At 41.8% G+C, this 19,277-nt stretch overlaps 1 protein-coding gene across 1 annotated transcript in view; it reads left to right on the top strand.

Moving 5' to 3' along the window:
* The window catches only part of NUP133 (nucleoporin 133), a 55,760-nt gene that overhangs the window by 17,651 nt on the left and 18,832 nt on the right, over positions 1–19,277 (top strand). The window contains exons 10-19 of the mRNA XM_019954077.2: positions 1,396–1,543; positions 2,399–2,556; positions 4,129–4,220; positions 7,364–7,527; positions 8,895–8,989; positions 11,311–11,535; positions 15,960–16,082; positions 16,694–16,793; positions 17,664–17,915; positions 18,563–18,696. Coding sequence (XP_019809636.2) covers positions 1,396–1,543; positions 2,399–2,556; positions 4,129–4,220; positions 7,364–7,527; positions 8,895–8,989; positions 11,311–11,535; positions 15,960–16,082; positions 16,694–16,793; positions 17,664–17,915; positions 18,563–18,696 — 1,491 coding nt within the window. The remainder of the gene's footprint in view (positions 1–1,395; positions 1,544–2,398; positions 2,557–4,128; positions 4,221–7,363; positions 7,528–8,894; positions 8,990–11,310; positions 11,536–15,959; positions 16,083–16,693; positions 16,794–17,663; positions 17,916–18,562; positions 18,697–19,277) is intronic.

Genomic DNA, 19,277 nt, shown 5'->3' with positions numbered 1-19,277 from the left:
GAAGTGAGAGTGGGAGCCCTTGACAGTGAGCAGCAGCAGCATGTTTCTCCTGCTGTAGCTCTGAAGGGATTTTCATTTCTGTATTACTGAGTAGAAAGAAAACATTGATGATGAACTGCAGAGTGAAAAATAGGAAGAAACTTGATGGGAATTGGACTTTGGTTTTATGTGCTGTATATTACAGAAAAATCCTCTTTTTGCTCAAATAGGATCATATTTGTAGGTAACTGCATTATATATTTATTAAAATTCATGTGAATAGTTAAAAGGAAAGAGTTGTGGACATGAGGGGATGGGGCGGGCGGGGGGCAGTAACGAATTGAAAGAATACCATTAAAGCATATACATTACCATATGTAAAATCAGGTAGTCAGTGGGAATTTGCTGTATGACACAGAAAATACAAATGCTTGAGACAGCCTAGAGGGGTGGGATTGGCTGAGAGGTGGGAGGGAGGTTCAGGAGGGAGGGGGCATATGTATACCTGTGGCTGATTCATGATGATATATGGCAGAATCCGATACAATATTGTAAAGCATTTATCCTCCAATTAAAAATAAGTAAATTTTTTAAAAAGACAAGCTGTCTAATTTTAAGCTTCTTGATGGCAATTTAACATTGTTTAATAACTGCTGTTATTTAGGAGAGGCCTACACAAGGTTAACTTCATTTAACCTTGTGTAGCATCTAATTCTATTGAACTTATTCTTAATACAATTTGCATAACTGACTACTGTAAGGAAATCTTAATTTGATCTTTTATTTCAAATAGAAATAAATCTTATGTGTTCTGATTATACAACAAAAACACACTCAGTGTTAAAATTTTTCACAGACAATGCGAAAGGGATAAAGAAGACAGTTTGAGAATTAAAACATCATGGGATTCCACTTTTATGTTTGTAAAATTCTTTTAATAAACAAAGTATCCTTTTGAGCTTTTGCTAATTTTATGACTTACTAAGTCTTATTTCTATTTCTCTAATTTCATATATGAACAAATTATCTCAGTTTTCTTGTGCTTGATATCTGGACAGTGAAGAAAGAAACAGTATTTATCAGGGATTGTTTTAAAAGTATCTCTAAATTCTAAAATAATGAACTAATTTTATTTTTTCTCATGTTTGTTAATAGGCTTTTTAGTTGAAATCTTACCACCATGGAAACATTTTCAAACTTTGCTAGTTATTTGCAACTCAGCAAATGATTTCTCTGATTGATGTTTATAAACTTATTTCTGTCATGTTTTGTAAATCATCTCAGGTAATTTTAACAAGGAAAATCAGTGAATTATTTTATCATTTTTATGAGATAGTGTACAAAAGTATGAATTATGAAGTCATACAAAAGTATTTTTTGTTTCAATTCTTATTAAATACAATCTTTAATTTTCAGTCTGAAGACTTGACTATATGTCGGTTGATGGTCCCAAACTTTTCAAACCAGACTGCCTGTCTATATACTGAAAATGCTGTCTACATGTGCTCCACAGGAACTGGGAAGTTTTCTCTTCCTCAGGAGAAAATTGTTTTTAATACACAAGGTGGGTAATCAGTTTTAGAAAGTAGGATTAGGAACTCATTAGTCATTCTGAGAAGTTTTTGTTCTCTTCGCATAAGCTTTGCTTCAAGCGTGATACCTGTGATGATTCAGTAGCATACCTATAGTAGCTGAGAAACTGGCAGGGTGGTAGAGCCCAGTTTTACTATAGACAGAAAATAGTAACATTTTCCCCAGAAGAGGCCAAGAAGGAAAGAACTTATGCTCAGAGAAGTAATTGGTTGTTCCTGGTCAGTAAGAGTGACTTATTCTGAGTTGATATTCTTTAAACAAGTTTGTTCAGACCCCTGGGTGAGAAGAGTCCCAGGCACTGGACTCATGCAAGGGGGCTGTGGTGGGCGGCGGGGGAGGGAGGTGTTGGGGGAAGCCAACCAGGAGTAGGAAAAACAAGCAGATAGTATTTATCTGAAGGGCCAAAGGACAAAATCCAGGTGAGCAGCAGCATGGCACCTTGATTGTCTGGTCCCAGCCCCAGAGCCTTGACTGGTTGGGTGGGATGCTGTTAAGGCTGCAGGCAAACTTAGACCTTTTCCTTGCCCCGCTGTTGGCTTACTCAGTAAGTCAGAGTAGGACTGACGAGCTGTTGCTCTGTGTCTTGCAGACGGGACGATTTTCTTGTTTGGCTCACTGTACTCACTGCTTTTGCACAGCACCATGGAGGACTCAGCCTGCCTCTGCAGATAGCGAGGAGCCTTGACTTGATGCAGGGTTATAACTGGGTTCAGAGTAGGAGTAACACAGTAAAGGGCTGTCAGCAGGATCTTCTGCTTAGGGAAGTAGATTTAGGAGGGTATTGTTTGGTAATATGTATTTGATTGCGTATTTTCCTTTCTCTTAGGAGACAGTATTTTAGGAGCTGGTTCCTGCGGGGGTATACCTATCCTTTTTTCTAGAAACAGTGGATTGGTGTCTATTACTTCAAGGGAAAATGTGTCCATATTAGCAGAAGATCTTGAAGATTCCCTAGCATCTTCAGTTGCTGGACCAGGCAATGAGGTAACATGGTTTCATAATTTTTTTTTTTAAATATAGTTGATTTTGCTGTAGTTGTGTAGTTGCTAAGTCATGTCAGACTCTTGGCGACCCTATGAACTATAACCTTCCAGGCTCCTCTGTCCATGGGATTTCCTAGGCAAGAATACTGGAGTGGGTTGCCATTTCCTTCTCCAGAGGATCTTCTCCACCCAGGGATCAAACCCACGTCTCTCACTTTACCACTGAGCTACCAAGGAAGCCTGTTACAAAGGATTTAAACATTTTTATTGGACTATTTCCCACAAATGTTTGAAAGTCATACAGTTTTAAGAGTTATGATGAAGACGTTAGTTCTTTTCTCTCTCTCATTTCCTTTGTCCTCTTATTCAGAAGCAACTTTTAAGTCTCTTAGGTGTTTTAATTTTTTTGATGTTTTCCTCCATATTTCTAAGTAATATGTGTATATCACTGTCTCTCATTCATTATTTTTCATCATCTGTAGACCTCCTGTTATTGAAGATGAGGACTTGGGGTAACTTACACTCCTCTGCCTTGCCTTTATCATTCCAGTATACATTTGTTCCATTCTAATGGCAGTGTGAATGTTGTTTTACAGTCCAGAGTGTAGTATGCTGATTATATTTATTTAGTGTACAACTTCATGTGATGCTTAGAGTGGACTAATTGTATATTTGCTTACTTTTGCCTGGTATCAGGTTTAATCTCCCAGCATGTTCCAGCAGCTCTGTAGATGTCTTTCTCTCTAGCTTTGCCCAGTCACATGTAGAAACCCTGTGCCTGCTGTCTGTTACTTGTCCTTGGGATCTGTTGCCACACCGCTCGAGTTTGCCTGGTCTCCTCCCCACTCTCACTTGGGGCTCTTCCCTCTGCTTTCCATCTTTGTGTAGCTGGAACCACAGATGTATGGGGGGTTTTTCTTCTTGGTATTCTGGGATGATTTTTGAGGGGAGGGTGGGGTAAAAACTGTCATTTTTTTCGCTGTCATCTTGAAGCTCATAATCTGTGAGATTTTTATCCTTCTTTTAAGCATTAATACCGTTTTGAGTAATTTCTGTTTGAAGAATACATAAAGTATATAGACTTTTTGTGTAATTCAAAATGAAAATGATTTAGTAACAGTTTCCACAGAAAGTAACTTTTTGAAAAACTTTCATTATTTTGTAATCATGTAGTTTTCACAATCCTGCGATATGTTCTGAAGCTATCTTAACAGTATTCCATTTCTTTTAAATTTCTGTAAGTTTTTCTTTAAGCTTGAAATCAACCATTATGATTACAAATATACTCTGTGATGTAAGGGTAAGCCTATCCAAAGGTTGTGTTGTGATGAAATCCTCAAATAATTTTACTCACAATATAATTCCTGAATTATATGTACATTTTCTGTAGGACTTTAATTAATCATTTGATGTTCCCATAAATGTCTTAAGTATATAAGTCATTGATACAGAGAGTGTGGCAAACAGCTTGTGTGTCTGTGTTGTTTTCCTCATACCTTGGTCTAATTTTTTTTGTAGTAACTAAGAATATTCTTATACCTTCAACTCTAAACTATAGTTTATTATTTTACAGAGTGTGGTTTTTGATACTTCTACCAAGAATGAAACTATTGCCCAGGAAGATAAAACCAAATTGCTCAAAGCTGCTTTTCTGCAATTCTGCAGGTATAACAAGTTTTTAAAATTATGGCTCTTTTGATGTCCAAGGACACTTTACTGACATTTGCTACTTACTTGTTGACTAGTGGGAGTGAGTTGAAGGAATGATGCCGTCACCTAGATGTTTTTCTGAGCTTGGTACTTGAACAACCTCTGGCTCTGATTTTGGTAGCCAGGGGAGGGTTCCAGCCCGGCTGGGAAGAGCGTGACGTAACACAGCCCTCGCGCGTGTTGCAGCAGTGTAGCACCAGAAGTAGGAGTTGCAAAGGTAGCTTGTGAGCGTCTTTTATGTAGGATGTGAAGGCAGTGAAGTTTCATACAAAAGGTCATCCTAGCTGTTGTGAAGTGTTGGCCTGGTGGTCGAGTTTTGTACTGTTGCAATCACCACAGAACTCTCTGGCTTACTTAATATAGCTTCTGGTCCTGCAGTTCGGCTGTTCGGGGTTACGCTGCGGGTGGCAGTTTTCTTGGTCCTGCCTGAGCTCATGCATGGTCTGAGGTCAGTAGCCACCTGTCTGGCTACACTTGCCCACATTTTGGGGGCCCTGACTGGTCAGCTCCATCTGCCTCACATGGTGTCTCTTCATCTAGCAGGCTGCCCTGGCCTCTCTCAAGCCTCAGGGTTCCGGGAGCAGGAGGGAGCAAGCATTGCTACATAAGTGCTCCTCAAGTCTCTATCTGGTCATGTTTACTAATATCCCAGGGGCCCTGGCGAGGTCCGGGGGAGCCCCCCAGGGGAGGGCGCTCACAAGAGGGTATGCACAGGGTAGAGCAGACAACTGCACTCACTCCATCACACTTGCTGTCTGGGTACAGTCATCTCTGCTTGTCCCCAACACACATTCTGCATAGTATGTGTCTGGTACCTTCCTTAAATGTTGTGCATTCCATTTATGTTGGAAGTAACACTCAGGAAAATTGTGATCCAGCCGTTGCTCTGCCCCTAGTTAGCTGTGTGAGACTGGACAGACCGCTTATCGTTTCTGGGATTCTGGTTCAGCAAATCTTTGTTTTTAAGAGACATTCATACTGTACTGCCTCCATTCCCCTCACTCTCAGCTCATGGTCCCGTAACTCCACTCCTAGTGGTGTCTGATGCACGGAGGCGCCCTCTCACACAGGGGCGTCAGCTTGAAAGGGGCGGTGCGCTCATGTCTGGAAAGATCTGGGCCGTTGTAGTGACGGTCTGCTAAGCTTAGTTTCTTGTCCAGAGGAGGGCACCATTAGGTCAGTTTTTGATTTCTGTTTTTATATAATATTCTTTTAATCTTGTTTTATTGCATAGTGTTCAATCTGACTCCCAAGATTTGGATAATACTATGATTTTATCTTGTATAATTTTATCCTTTAATTAACAGCTCTGACAGTCTTGTCTCATCTCAACATGTATATGGTAATAGAGTCATTGTACTAGTTTCCTGTGCCTGCTGTAATAAATTGGCACAAACTGGGTGGCTTAAAGCAATAGAAATTTATTCTGTCACAGGTTTGGAGGCCTGGTGTCCAAGATGAAGGTACCAGCAGGGCCAGCTCCCTCTGAGACTCTGGGCCAGGACCATTGTTTGTCCTTCCCTGGCTCCTCGGGGCTGCTGGCCACTGGCTCTCTGGGCCACGTCTGCACCCCTCACTTGTCTCCACTGTCACCCGTGGCTGTCTTCCCTGAGCACCTGTCCTCACGCGTCCTGGTAATGACACCAGTCATTGGATTTAGGGCCACCCCAATCCAGGATGACCTCATCGTAACTCAGCTGATCATATCTTCAGAAACCTCGTATCCAATAAGGTTACATGCTGAGTTTCTGAGTGTACTTGGATTTGGGGAAACACCATTCAACCCAGCATAGTCATTTCTAAATGTTTTACTGGAGAAGATGATTAAGTACAAAGGGGTCCCTGACCTGAAGTGCTGATAAGTGTAGTAACCTTAGGACTGGTGTTATTGGGCTTCTAACACAACTGTGCCTTCTACTTACACTGTTTAGCATGAAGTACCATGAGGTTAACAAGTAATCATTTCTGGGATGGTATCAGCCAATAGTCTTTAAAAAATTAAGACTTTTCACAAATGAAATTATGATACCTTTAAAGCAGCATTTCTCAGTCTTCTCACTATTGACCTTTGAGGCAGATAATTTTTGTTGTGGGGCTGTCCTGTGAATTGTAGAGTGTTTAGCAGCATCTCTGGCCTCTTCCCTTTTGATGCTGGTAGCATGCTTTCCCCCCAGTCTGACAACCAGGATTATTTCCATGTCTTCTCCAAATATTACTCTTTCTTTCCTAGCCTATGTTCCAGCCACATTCAGTTGTTTAGACTCATCTTTACATATCAGATCTAACCAGTGGCCAGAATTTCCCTCTTGTATCTCTTTCTCAAAGCTGTCTAGCTGTCTACCTCCTTCTCTGCTGCAGCTATGGCTAGTGGAAACTACTGTCCTCTCTTGCCTGGATAAATTTCTGCAGTAACTTCCTCACTGTATTTTTATCCCTCATGTCTGATCTCCCATCTCCATAGCATAGTTAGAATGATCTTTTAAAACTGGAACAAATCACATTTCCTTCTAAGCTCACACTCTGTCACATGTTTTCTGAGACCTGTACACTGTCCTTCAGTTACTGGTGTTCCTGAGAGGTCTGCGCTGGACCCTTCTTCCCTCTCTCCTCTCTGGGTGATTGCCATTCCCCAGGCCTTCACTTCTCTTGACGCAGGCGTGCCGGGTCCTGTCTCTGCCGCTGTGTCTCCCTCCTGCAGTCACCCCAGCCTTCCTGCACCTTCTCCTGCAAGAAGGCTCCCTGCCCCGCGGTGGTTTGTGTTTCTCCTCCGTGTGCTCTGTGGCCCTCTGTTAGTTTCCGACTATGTGTGTGTCACTGCCTGCTTGTCTTACTCCTCCTGCCACTGTAGACTTTGTGAAGTCTTGGGATGGTATTCTGATGTTTTATTTATTGTTCTGTCTCCGGAGCCTGCATATTGTAAATGTTCAGCATATATTTGTTGAATTAAGGAATGGATAATTGTTGTCTCCCTTTTAAATAAATGTTACTAAAAGTGATAAACTTTGGGCTAACATATGGGATTTTAACTTCACAATTAACTTTCATGGTGAATTTAGTACTTTGAGTTGTAATACTTTTGTTTCCTAATTTTATTTCAGAAAAGATTTAGGTCATGCACAAATGATAGTTGATGAGCTGTTTTGCTCTCACTCTGATTTGGACTCCGATTGTGAGCTAGACAAAGCTGTCACCCAAATCAGCGTGGACCTGCTGGATGACTACCCAGCTTCCGATCCGCGATGGGCTGAGTCTGTGCCTGAGGGTAGGAGCATCTGAAGTGTAATGTTGCAGGGAGGTTTGTTTCGAGAAGAATATTCTGCTTTTTTTGTTCAGGCATTTCTTGGTGCATATTTTTTTTTTATTTTATGAAACAATTTAGTATTAATTCAGTATTTTGTAAAAGGTTGTAACTTTACTTATAGCAGATTTTAAAAAGGACTCAGTGCAGGTAGTTCCCTGGTGGTCTAGTGGTTAGGATTCAAGAGTGTTCACTGCCATGGCCTCATTCAGTCCCTGGTGAGGGAACTGAGATCCTGCCAGCCATGCAGCACACCCAAAATAAGGAACAGCAACAACAAAAACCCTACCTCATCTATTTTACTTACATAAACACACACATACACACAGAAAGGGCTCAGAACAGATCTGCATAGTAGAACAGAAACGGAGGAAACATTGGAGCAAATCCTACATGTTGTCTGAAGTAGATTAATTAGCTGTACTTAGCTTTGTCAGCATTTTATTTCTAAAAGGAAATTGGTGGCATAGGTAAACATTTGGCAGTTACCGGAGAAGGCAATGGCACCCCACTCAAGTACTGTTGCCTGGAAAATCCGATGGATGGAGGGGCCTGGTAGGCTGCAGTCCATGGGGTCGCTAAGTCGGACACGACTGAGCGACTTCACTTTCACTTTCCACTTTCATGCATTGGAGAAGGAGATGGCAGCCCACTCCAGTATTCTTGCCTGGAGAATCCCAGGGATGGGGGAGCCTGTTGGGCTGCCGTCTATGGGGTTGCACAGGGTCAGACACGACTGAAGCGACTTAGCAGCAGCAGCAGCAGCCCCAAATTAAATGATAATTTTAGTGTAACTCCTGAATTTGGCCAATAGAAATTATATGTTTTTCTAACAGCAGCAGTGATCAAACCTTGGCCTGTAGAAATGGGCAATGTTCTGCCCTGGGTCTTCTCCAGATTGTTCCTCTTACCCTCCAGGCAGCATTGGGCTACCCGTTGGTTCCCAAGGACCATGGAACTGTCTCAAGAATCCTTTCTCTCCCTAATTTCCTACCTAGTAAGTAGCAATAGGCTCCTTGGAGACTTGGGAAGGAAACAGCAGTGCTTACCTTCTTTGACTGTTTTGAACTGTCAGGCTTAGAATAATACAAAGTGATGAAGCCAATAGTAATATATTTCTTTTTGAATAACTGTGGTATGAATTTTATCAAAGCCCCAAAGGTTTCCTATAGATTTTGAACCTCTTGGGTAATGTAATTAATAATCGCATTGAAAGGTCAGTTCTTTCCTTTTGTACAGATTTTTCTCACTTTTAGTAGCAGTAGTTGTTGTCAAGCCACTTGTGTCAAGCCACGTTGTGTCACGTGTTTGTCTTGTTATTGTTTCACCAGAAGCACCTGGGTTCAGCAACACATCCTTGATTATTCTCCACCAGCTAGAAGACAAGATGAAAGCCCACTCTTTCCTTATGGACTTCATCCACCAAGTAAGCATCCCAGTTGCTGTGAACCCTGAATGGCTGGACTCCTGACTTTGCTGTGCCTTCTGTGGCTCTCTCATGACAGCAGGAGACCCTTTCTTGCTAATTCTGAGGTGTTTCATTGGGTGGGACATGACTGCTGTTGTCCATTTTCTTTGCTGACTTAAGTAAATAATTCCAGGGCTGGTAGGGACCTGTTACTGCAAGAATCAAAGCTGCATTGAAATAAGATGAAAAGGAGAAAAATAGTATACTTCAGCAAAAATGTTATTTTAACTTTTCTTGTTACATTTTATGACACCCTGCTTTTCCTTCAGTTGTACTGTGTACTTTTATGTAAAGTTTAGGTTTTCCTGAGTTGATTTTGTATCGTTAGTGAAGAATCTGAAGGCGATGACAGGTTTTTCTAATATGTAGATGTTTAATTTCGAGGTGCCATTAGCATCAAGTACTCATTTAAAGTATTCCTCTTTTTTTAAGGGAGAGGGAAATTCCCGTTTATATTGTGCCCAAAATTAGACAATGTTTTTGTTGCTAGACAGAGTTGTTACATAAAATCACCCATCCTTGCCTTGTTGATCAATTGTGTCTCCAAGGCATAATCCAGAAAAGTTAGATTATTCCCATTTTTCTGTGTTTTTCTCCCACATTAGAAACGCCTCTGCTAAAAAGACTGCAGTCAGCTCCGTAACAGAGCACTCTGTAGTGGTGGCAGCCTCAGTCCCCAGCAACTGCTGAGTAATTGAAATTGCTGCTGCAGCTGAGGAACTGAAGGTTTTTTTTAATTGACTAACATTTCAGTCACCACTTTGACTGAATAATGGTTGAATAATGGCTACCTTATTGGACAGTGTGGTTCTAGAGGATTCCAGAAATGTCTTGGTTGTTTCTAATCCTGCATACCGCTTCACTTTTAATGCACGGTTTGGCTCCTGTCTGCTCTTACTGTCGTGACAAGACAACTTTATTTAGTCATTGAGTTCTTCCTTTTCTTAGTATTTTAGGTGGGCTACAGATCAATGGGAAAAAAAACGTTTTCTCCTGATGTAATTGTCAAGTATATCAGTTAACTATTAATACATAACAAACACCCCAGGATGTACTAAGTTGAAACAACTCAGTGGGTTTGACAGGTAGTCCTGCTGACTTCCATGGGCCCCTTCCTTGAACCACATTTGGGGTTGACTGATCTGGCACGTTCCCAGGTATCTTGCCTGACTGGCAGGCAGTGCTGTTCAATCTGCTGGGGCCTCTTGGTTCCCTCCTACCTAGTCTCATCCTCCTCTAGGCTGGACTGGCCTCCTATGCCAGTGCTCTCCTTCAGGGAGCACTCTGAGGAGGTGAACTTAAGGCTGTAGGCTTCAGGCATCACATATTGTCGTTTCCACCAAAGTGTCATTGGTCAAAATAAGTCACAAAACTAGGCCAGATGAAAGGGATTGGGAAATTGATTCTGCTTGTAGATGGGAGAAGTGGCAAGGTCATGTTGCCGAAGAGTGGGCTTGTTGGCATGGGAGGATCCGTGGCCCCAACACGCTACACTAAGGGAGCGCCTAGTTCTTGGAGGGCGGGGACAGTGGAGCTGGAGCTGGTGCGGCCGCCCTTGTCACAGCCTCCCTGGGCTCAGACCCTTGTGGAGTCGCACAGCTGCTGGCAGCAGTGTCTGTTGCAAAGGAATGTCTGTCCAGATCTAAAAATCCCACTCTGCCTACGCCTTTATATTTCCTTAAATATTGAGAGCTTATTTCATTGAAAGATTTGCATTAATAATCAGGGAAAATGTACAACTACATACTTGTGTCTACGGAAATAGTTTTAAATATAAACTCTCCTTCTTGAGGCAGAAATAGGCATCAAGTAAAGAGACAGAGGATGCAGAGGGTTAGAGACCCCATCCTCCCCCTGGCTTTAGGGTTCTGGAACATGAAGACTGCTGAGTTTCTAGTTCCAAAGGTCTGGAGTTGAGGGGAGTTGATTAATGTAGGTAGAAAAGAACAATTTTATAATTCTTTGATAACCATAAGCAATCATTTGAGGAGTAAGGTAGGCAGAGACAACAGTAGTTGACAGAATCTCTGGGGTCACTGTAATCTTAGAAAAGAAACACCTGTACTTTCTTATAGGTGTAAATTGCCCTGGCTGGTTGCGTGTGTGTGCGTGTGTGTGTGTGTGTGTAACAGCCCCAAAGACAGACAGCAGGAGATTTTTCTGGGGGAGACTGGGGCCAGCCTCTCTGTGCCCACTGTGCTTCTGGTGGAAATACGACTGCATCCTCCTCTGTTTTACTTTGAATGCTCTCTAAGAACACATGTTCGTCTTTCCACAAGGTCGGCCTCTTTAGACGTCTCAGCACTTTTCCAGTGAGAGGGATGCCGATGGCCACGCGGCTACTGCTCTGTGAGCATGCCGAGAAGCTGGCTGCCGCCATCATCCTCAAGAACCACCACTCGAGGCTTCCTGACCTCATGAACACAGTGATCCTGATGGCTTTGAACAAGAGGGACTGTGACGTCCCGTCCAACCTGACCCCTGCAGATGTCTTCTTTAGAGAGGTGAGATGAGCCCCCTCCTCCCCTTAGCGTGACTCTGGAGCACTGCCATTTACTGAATGGACCCCCAGCAAGGAGAGGGTTGAGGACAGAAGATCTCGTGGAGTTTTGAATTGAACTCCATGTTTTCTGGTTAAATTATCACTCAGAAGCATCACTCATTGATCACTTTCCCTGTAAATGAGAGCTTGGGAAGCTGATGACAAAGTCCTCTCTGTCATGTCTGATGTTGTCTTTGTGCTTCTCCACACCCCTCTTGACTCTGCCCTGGAGGGCGTCTCCACAGTGGGCTCCCCTGCCCCTCCATTCCTGTTGGCTCTGATGGAGCGGCAGCACCGTCGGGTCAGAGCCTGGAGCACCGTCCCCACCTTCCTTCCTTGCTGCTTCTGCCTGTTTGTTGTGCCTGCTGTTGGACCAGCCTCCTCTTTGACTGCCCTCTGTGTGTGTCCAGCAACTGCTCCATCCCAGTGCCCCTTCAGGCCTGGAGCGAGTCGTGGCTGTCCTGTCTGGGTGGCCTTACTCCTGCCCATTGCTTTGTAGATAGTCCCTTCTCTAAACTCTTCTCAGCCGCCTGCTAGGATCCTGCTCTGCATCTTTTTTTTGACTGTGCTGAGTCTTCATTGCTGTGTGTGAGCTTTTCTTGTTGTGGAGCACAGGCGCTGGATGCGAGGGCTTCAGTAGTTGCCCTGTGGTATGTGGAATCCTTCCGGACCAGGGATCCACTTTGTCTCTTCCATTGGCAGGCGAATTCTTAACCACTGGGCCACCTGGGAAGTCCCTCCACTTCATTTTTATTTTTTTTTAATATAAATTTATTTATTTTAATTGGAGGTTCAGATTTATTTTCAGAGAAAAAGAAAACCTCCTGTAAACTTGGGAGGGAGAAGAGATGAAGGTGCTGGAAGTCAGCCCACAGCTCTGGTACCTGAGTGAGCGCTCCCAGCCTTGTGAAGGACAGGGCTGCCTCCCGTCTCCATGAGTGAACACTGATACCACGGCCCGGGGCCGGCTGTCTCAGTGGGGACCACAGGCCCTGCTCTGCGCCACCTGCAGCAATGTTTTGGGCATGCTGATAGGCTGCTTCTGGACTTCATAGTCCTTCCTGGAACTCCCTCCTACCTTTGTGGCATTATCTGAGTTTAGAGACAGTGCTAGCCTTCCCCCAACTCTATGGAATGTGGAATTGTTTTTTGCTTTTGGGAAACTTCTCTGTTTGGTGCCTCTAATTTTGTTTCCTTCCTCCTACAATTTAGCTATAATCTAGCAACTAGTAGCCTCTGCCAAGAGTCTTTTTTATTCTGAATATTTGATGTACTGTAACCTGAAAATAATTTGACACTGAACTATGTTCAGATCTGTTGACTCCATAAATGTATCTAGTTTGAAGAAGACATCATTTTTATACGTTTGGGCTTGTTTTCTAGGGAATGTAAGGCAAAACACTTTTCTGTTTTGTTTTGTTTTTTAATCAAGGAAGTATGCCTGAAATCTGAATTAAAACAAACCAAGACAATTCACCTCAGATTTTATTATCTAACCAAACTACTGTCATTTTTTGTTTCCCTTTTTGTCTTTTTTCCCCCATGTTCACCTTTTTATTTGAATATTGGATTTAATAAGGAAAAAGATGCACTAAAAATATGTTGTAGAAAAAAAATACACAAAACAGGGTCATTTTTTAAATTACAGTCACCATAAAGAGAAGGGTAGTTCCAGGTCCTGTGGCATCACAGGACATCACATGTCCCGTAACTGTTCTTCATGCCCCACTGAGGATGGGACAGGAGAAGGTTGATTTGTCCTCCAGATACAATGTCTTAATTGTCCTTTCCTGCCTCAGCCACATGGCAGGGTTGGTGCATTTGCACAGATCTTCAGTTGTAGTGGAGGGAGAGTGGCTCGTGAGCACAGTTCAGTTCAGGTCAGTCAGAAACAGTGCTCCTGACCAGTTTCTTTTTTATTGGGAAGGTGCACTCAGTAATTTAACAAATTATCAAATCACTTATGTTCATAATATTCTGAAGGGACAGCACTACTTAGGTGGACTTGGATAAGATAAGCATAACAGTGCTAAATTAGCCAGAATTGGACATTTTCCTATTGAAGGCATGATGGAATTGTCACCAGAGAAAGTAAACAGAAGCAAAATAATTTAATTGCTCATCCCCTGGATTTTAAGATTTTGAGCTATGGAAAATGGAAATTAAGTTTTGGTAATCAGTGCTAGCATCTAGGATGTGCTACGTGTTAGGTTGCTTCAGTCATGTCCGACCCACCCACTGTAGCCCACCAGGTTCCTCTGTCCATGGGATTCTCCAGGCAAGAATACTGGAGTGGGTTGCCATTTCCTTCTCCACCTTTTTGTCTTTATTCATACATAATTTTACATGATAAAGGTTTTTTTTTTTTAAATTATTAATGACAGATTGAATTGAGCAAGAGCCTGATTCCTTTTTCAACTTTTAGATCAAAGTACTAAGCATACTGGTTAATCGAGTATGTGTACATTTTCCAGTTAACTGGGGAAAAAAAGAAGAGTCTGAAACTTATCAGTTAGATGGATACATAATTGATGAGTAGTACCGTAGGATATGACAGGAGAAAAAAATTTTAAATATGATTGGGTCCTCAAAAGAATACTCCATATAGAAAATGATAATGTTTAAGATTGTTTACATCACCATTTATCTTCACTTCTCTTTACATTTACTGGTCTTTGGGTAAAGTTCTAAAGGTCCTTCCACATGGCATAATCATAATAAAAACAGAGAATTCAAGAAAAAAGAATTCAAGAGAACTGAAGAAGGAACACATAAGTTTAATATGTATCAATTTTTTTTCTTTTTACCTGTCCATCCACTTGGAAGTGGTAAATTACATTACAGACAGGTGTTAGCATTTTAAGAGATGAACTGGTTAACCCACGTTAGGCTCTGATTGGTGGGCAAGGTGATCTTGCAGTCCAGGTAAAAGATCAGACTCTGCTTGAAGGTGCAGCCTCCACCTTGCCTCCAGTCTGGGAAGCAGCCCCACACCTCCTGGGGCTTTAAAAAGCGAGTTCACAGCTTCAGAACAGGGCTTCCAACTGTGTTGGTACAGCTTATGAGCAATGTTTGAAACCAGTGAACACGTAACATATGTGATAAGGGTTATTTAGCAAATGTTTTGGCATTTTATTTGCTTTTATGTTATTTTCTGCCTCTATGTCACATTTACTTTCATTATCTTTTTCACATTAACAGTGTAAAAAACTCTTACAAATTCACTGTGCCAGAGGTTTATTGCTCGGGCTGTTAGGATGACTTTGAGTGACATCAGAAATACTAAAGGAAGAACAAGATTTGCAAGACAGTGATTTTATTTGGGCTGCATTGTGCATGTGTTTATGTCTTGTTCCTTCACCTGGTTTGTAAACTCCTTGAGGGCAACAAATCTGATTTCCATTTCTTCTTATCTTTGCGTGCCCAATGCTAACTACCAAGTAAATATCCACTTGATAAATAAAGGAGGGTGAAAGCTTAACTGTGAGCTGAAACTGGAAGCAAATGTTTCAGTGCTTAACATTTTTCCTCAGTTACCTTTATGTGTTAATAATTAATGATAAAAAAGAAAAGAACAGTTATAAGTTATATATTTAGTTTCTATGTAGCTATTGTTGCTGCTGCTAAGTCGCTTTAGTCGTGTCTGATTCTGTGCAACCCCATAGACGGCAGCCCACCAGGCTCCCCCGTCCCTGGGATTCTCCAGGCAAGAACACTGGAGTGGGTTGCCATGTCCTTCTCCAATGCAGGAAAGTGAAAAGTGAAAGTGAATTCGCTCACTCATGTCCAACTCTTAGCGACCCCATGGACTGCAGCCCACCAGGCTCCTCTGTTCATGGGATTTTCCAGGCAAGAGTACTGGAGTGGGTTGCCACCACCCTCTCCAACGTAGCTACTACTATTCTATAAACATTTCTATTATGTCTAAAGAAAATAAATTCTTCAAAGAAAGAAATTAGCCTGTTCATTAGCCAGTTGAATCACTATTTTTATCCATTGGTTCATTTGTTTAATTCATTAGTTTAGGGTCTTACAGTGTAATGTGACATTATTTGTAACCTAATACTATTTAAAGGTGGCATTGAGCCTTCATAACTCTAATAAATATTTCAGTGACTTGATATTTAAATAAAAAGTCTACCTGCTAACAGTTCAGAATTTGCTTATTTAGCAGACTGTTATTTGGGCTCGCTGCCTTTTAAAAGTTAGGAGATTCTAGCTTTCCTTGGTTTTTAAATTTGTTTTTGTCACTGACCATCCCTCTGACTACTAAGCAGAGGATGTAACTTAGTGAGAAAAGCCTGCTGGGTCGAGTCTAGGCAGTTGTGATGGTCAACTGTCAGCATGGTTCCTCTTACTAGTGGGTGCTGTCTCTGTCCTCCGCAGGCGTCCCAGGTAGATACCATCTGTGAGTGTTTACTGGAGCACGAGGAACAAGTCTTGAAGGACACGTCCATGGAATCAGTTGAATGGGCGGAGGTGGTGATCAATGTGAACAGTATTCTCAAGGTACAAACATATGAAGATTCTAGCAAATCAAAGCCCAGACCGTGGACAGAGGAGAAAGTGGTTTCCATATTCCTACTGTGCATCACCAGCAATCCATAATGGGTTAGCCATTTGTTAATTCCAAAAAGTTAGGAAAACATCAGTAATTTTATCAGTCAATTAGCAGACATTTTGAGTGTGTGCCTTATGCATATTGAAAGTTTCTGTTTGGTAGAATAAACCTTTTATTTTGGAGAAGGACATATATATCATTGTAAATGTATTAATTTTATTGTAATTTTCTAAACAATTGTCAGACACCACTTAGCAACTGAGAAACAACAAATAAGTTTCTCTTTTTTAATTACTCAAAAGCTCAGTTAAAACATTCCACTTAATTTTACCTCATGGATATTATAGTGATGATTTTCCTACTTCGGTTACCATAATTTTCTAAAATTGAAGTTAGATTATGGAGTAAAACAAATTTCAAATGCAGAAAGAATCAAAAAGTAATCCTACAGGCCTGTGCTGAGTAATTTTTTGTAATAATAGAACTTGATGTTTCAGATAATCTCAGGGATCCTGGGATCCCTCATTTCCGGCATGTGATAACACATTTCGTTTTCCAGGACATGCTCCAAGCTGCTAGTCACTATCGACAAAATAGAAACTCCTTGTATAGAAGAGAAGAGTCAGGAGAAAAAGAACCTGAGTATATTCCATGGACAGGTGAGATTGCAAGCATTGATCCCAATTTTCAGATTCATTAGCAGTTGCTCAAATTATATATTTTTTTCTTTTTTGGGGGTTGTGCCGGTTCTTTGTCGCACACAAGGACACACGGGCTTTTCTCTGGTTGTGGCTGCAGGGGCCACTCTCCGTTGCCATTTACTGGCTGCTCGTTGCAGTGGCTTCTCTCGTCGTGGAGCACAGGCTCTAGGCACACAGGCTTCTGTAGGTGCAGCGTGTGGGCTTAGTAGTCGTGGTACCTGGGCTGCCGCTCTGTGGCATGTGGAATCTTCCTAGACCAGGGATTGAGCCTGTGTCCCTCCATTAGCAGGTGAATTCTTAGCCACTAGGATGTCCCAAAATATATTTCTAATGGTCTGTTATTTTTGGAAGTCATATTATTCTCCTAGTACAAGTTTGTAAATGAAATAAAAAATAACATAAGTGACATCTCCAAAATGAGCAGATCTTATGAAAAATCACTTTATTCCCTTGAAATAATTTGCAGCTGTCTCTATAGCTTAATTTTTTAACTGATACTTGTGCATCTACTAGGTTTTAGTATGTATAGTTATTCATAGAAGCAGGCCCTGAAAGTAGTGACTATATTTTATGTTTATTTAACACACAGAAGTAAGTGGAGTAGCATTAAAGGAATTTAGAAGGAAGAAGAGTCCGGTTTACTTGATTCTGCTGAGGCCATCTCCATAGAGAAGATGGTTTTGAGCAGTACATAGACAAGTGTCTACTGACCCCCTGTTTGATTTCTTTTTCCATCAAAGGTGACAGGATGTAATTTTTAGGCAGTTGGTCTTCCCTGTAGCCATTATGGAACCCTTACTTGTCCTATTATTTTGTGTGATTTCACAGCAACCAGCGGTCCTGCTGGCATCCGAACAGCAATAATGCGCCAGCATACGACTGTCCTGAAGATGGTTTATCCTCAGGCAGACAGCAACCTCCGAAACGTTCTAACAGAGCAGTTAGTAGCACTGATTGATGGCTTCTTGGATGGTTATGTTTCTCAGCTCAAGTCTGTGGACAAATCCAGTGATCAAGAAAGATATAGCAGTCTGGAAATGGAATACCTACAGAAAAGATCAGATCTCTTATCTCCACTTCGTAAGTGCATATTTAATAGTGAGGGCTGTGGGTCTTTGAGTCTACAGAACAAATGGAGGAGTCAGATCATTCAGGCAGTGGTATTCAGTACAACATTGTTAACCCAGTTGTAGCTGAGAACTTAAGCAACACTTCGTATGTATGTCTTTCTGTGTTCATCTGTTCGGCCTTATTGTCATTACTTACCTGGTTTCCTAGACAATGCTGAAGATGATTTACAAAGGAATAAATTATCAGCGTGTGGAGACGGCTCTCAAAGAACTTGTTACCATCTGAGACCTTCATAGGAATGGCTAGACCATAGGGCAGAGCAGATAAGGGCCATTAGAGGGTGTGGATGGGTGATGAGACTGCAGCAGAGGACATAGCCAGACTGTCACAGCCAAGATTCTGAGGACGAGCTTGCCTTGCTATGTGAAGGAGGGGAGTAGCATCTTAGGTGGGCAGTGATGAAGGAAGGGCTGAATATACATCTTTAATGAGTTTATATGGATTATGAAACTAACTGCCAGTAACTAGAAAGGTTTCCATTAAGTACTTTTAGTAAGTAATAGGAATAAAGGCAAAATTTCAAGGAATATTATTTTTTATTACATATTAAGTTTTCACTAACAGGATTTTCTTCCCATCTGTTCTCATTCCCACAGTCACACTAGGCCAGTACCCATGGGCTGCTTCATTGGCAGAAAAATACTGTGACTTTGATATCTTGGTACAAATGTGTGAGCAGACTGACAACCAGACCAGGCTACAGCGCTACATGACCCAGTTTGCTGATCAGGTAACGAACACAGCGGTGCAGGCGGTGGATCCTGTAAGAAGGCGCTACCATTTACGTCTTATTTAGGTTGTGGTTTTTTTTTTTTTTAATGTGTGTCATTTTATTTATTTTTGGTTGCACTGGGTCTTCATTGCTGCATGCAGGCTTTCTCCAGCTGCAGTGAGTGGGAGCTACTCTTGGTTGCAGCCTGTGGTGTCTCCTTGCAGTGGCTTCTCTTGTTGCAGAGCACAGAGCCTAGGCACGTGGGCTTCAGGAGTTGCAGGTTTGGGCCCTAGAGCACAGGCTCAGTTGTGATGCTTGGGCTTAGTTGATTCATGGCACGTGGAATCCTCACAAATGATGGATCGAACCCATATCCCCTGCATTGACAGGCAGATTCTCATCCATAGAACCACCAGGGAAGTTCTTACTTGGAGTTTTTGGAAGACGATGCAGTCTTTTTGCAGTTTACTGGATACTAATTTGTACATTATGTTTCTTTGTAAATTGTCAGACAGTTTTTTATATATAAATATTACAGAAGGATTCTTTGATGTTTGAAAAATATGTCAAGACTTTTTATTTCTATTTTTGTATTTTCA

This window comes from Bos indicus, chromosome 28 (assembly GCF_029378745.1).
Source record: "Bos indicus isolate NIAB-ARS_2022 breed Sahiwal x Tharparkar chromosome 28, NIAB-ARS_B.indTharparkar_mat_pri_1.0, whole genome shotgun sequence".
Taxonomy (NCBI): domain Eukaryota; kingdom Metazoa; phylum Chordata; class Mammalia; order Artiodactyla; family Bovidae; genus Bos; species Bos indicus.
This window is presented reverse-complemented; position numbering and strand designations above follow the sequence as displayed.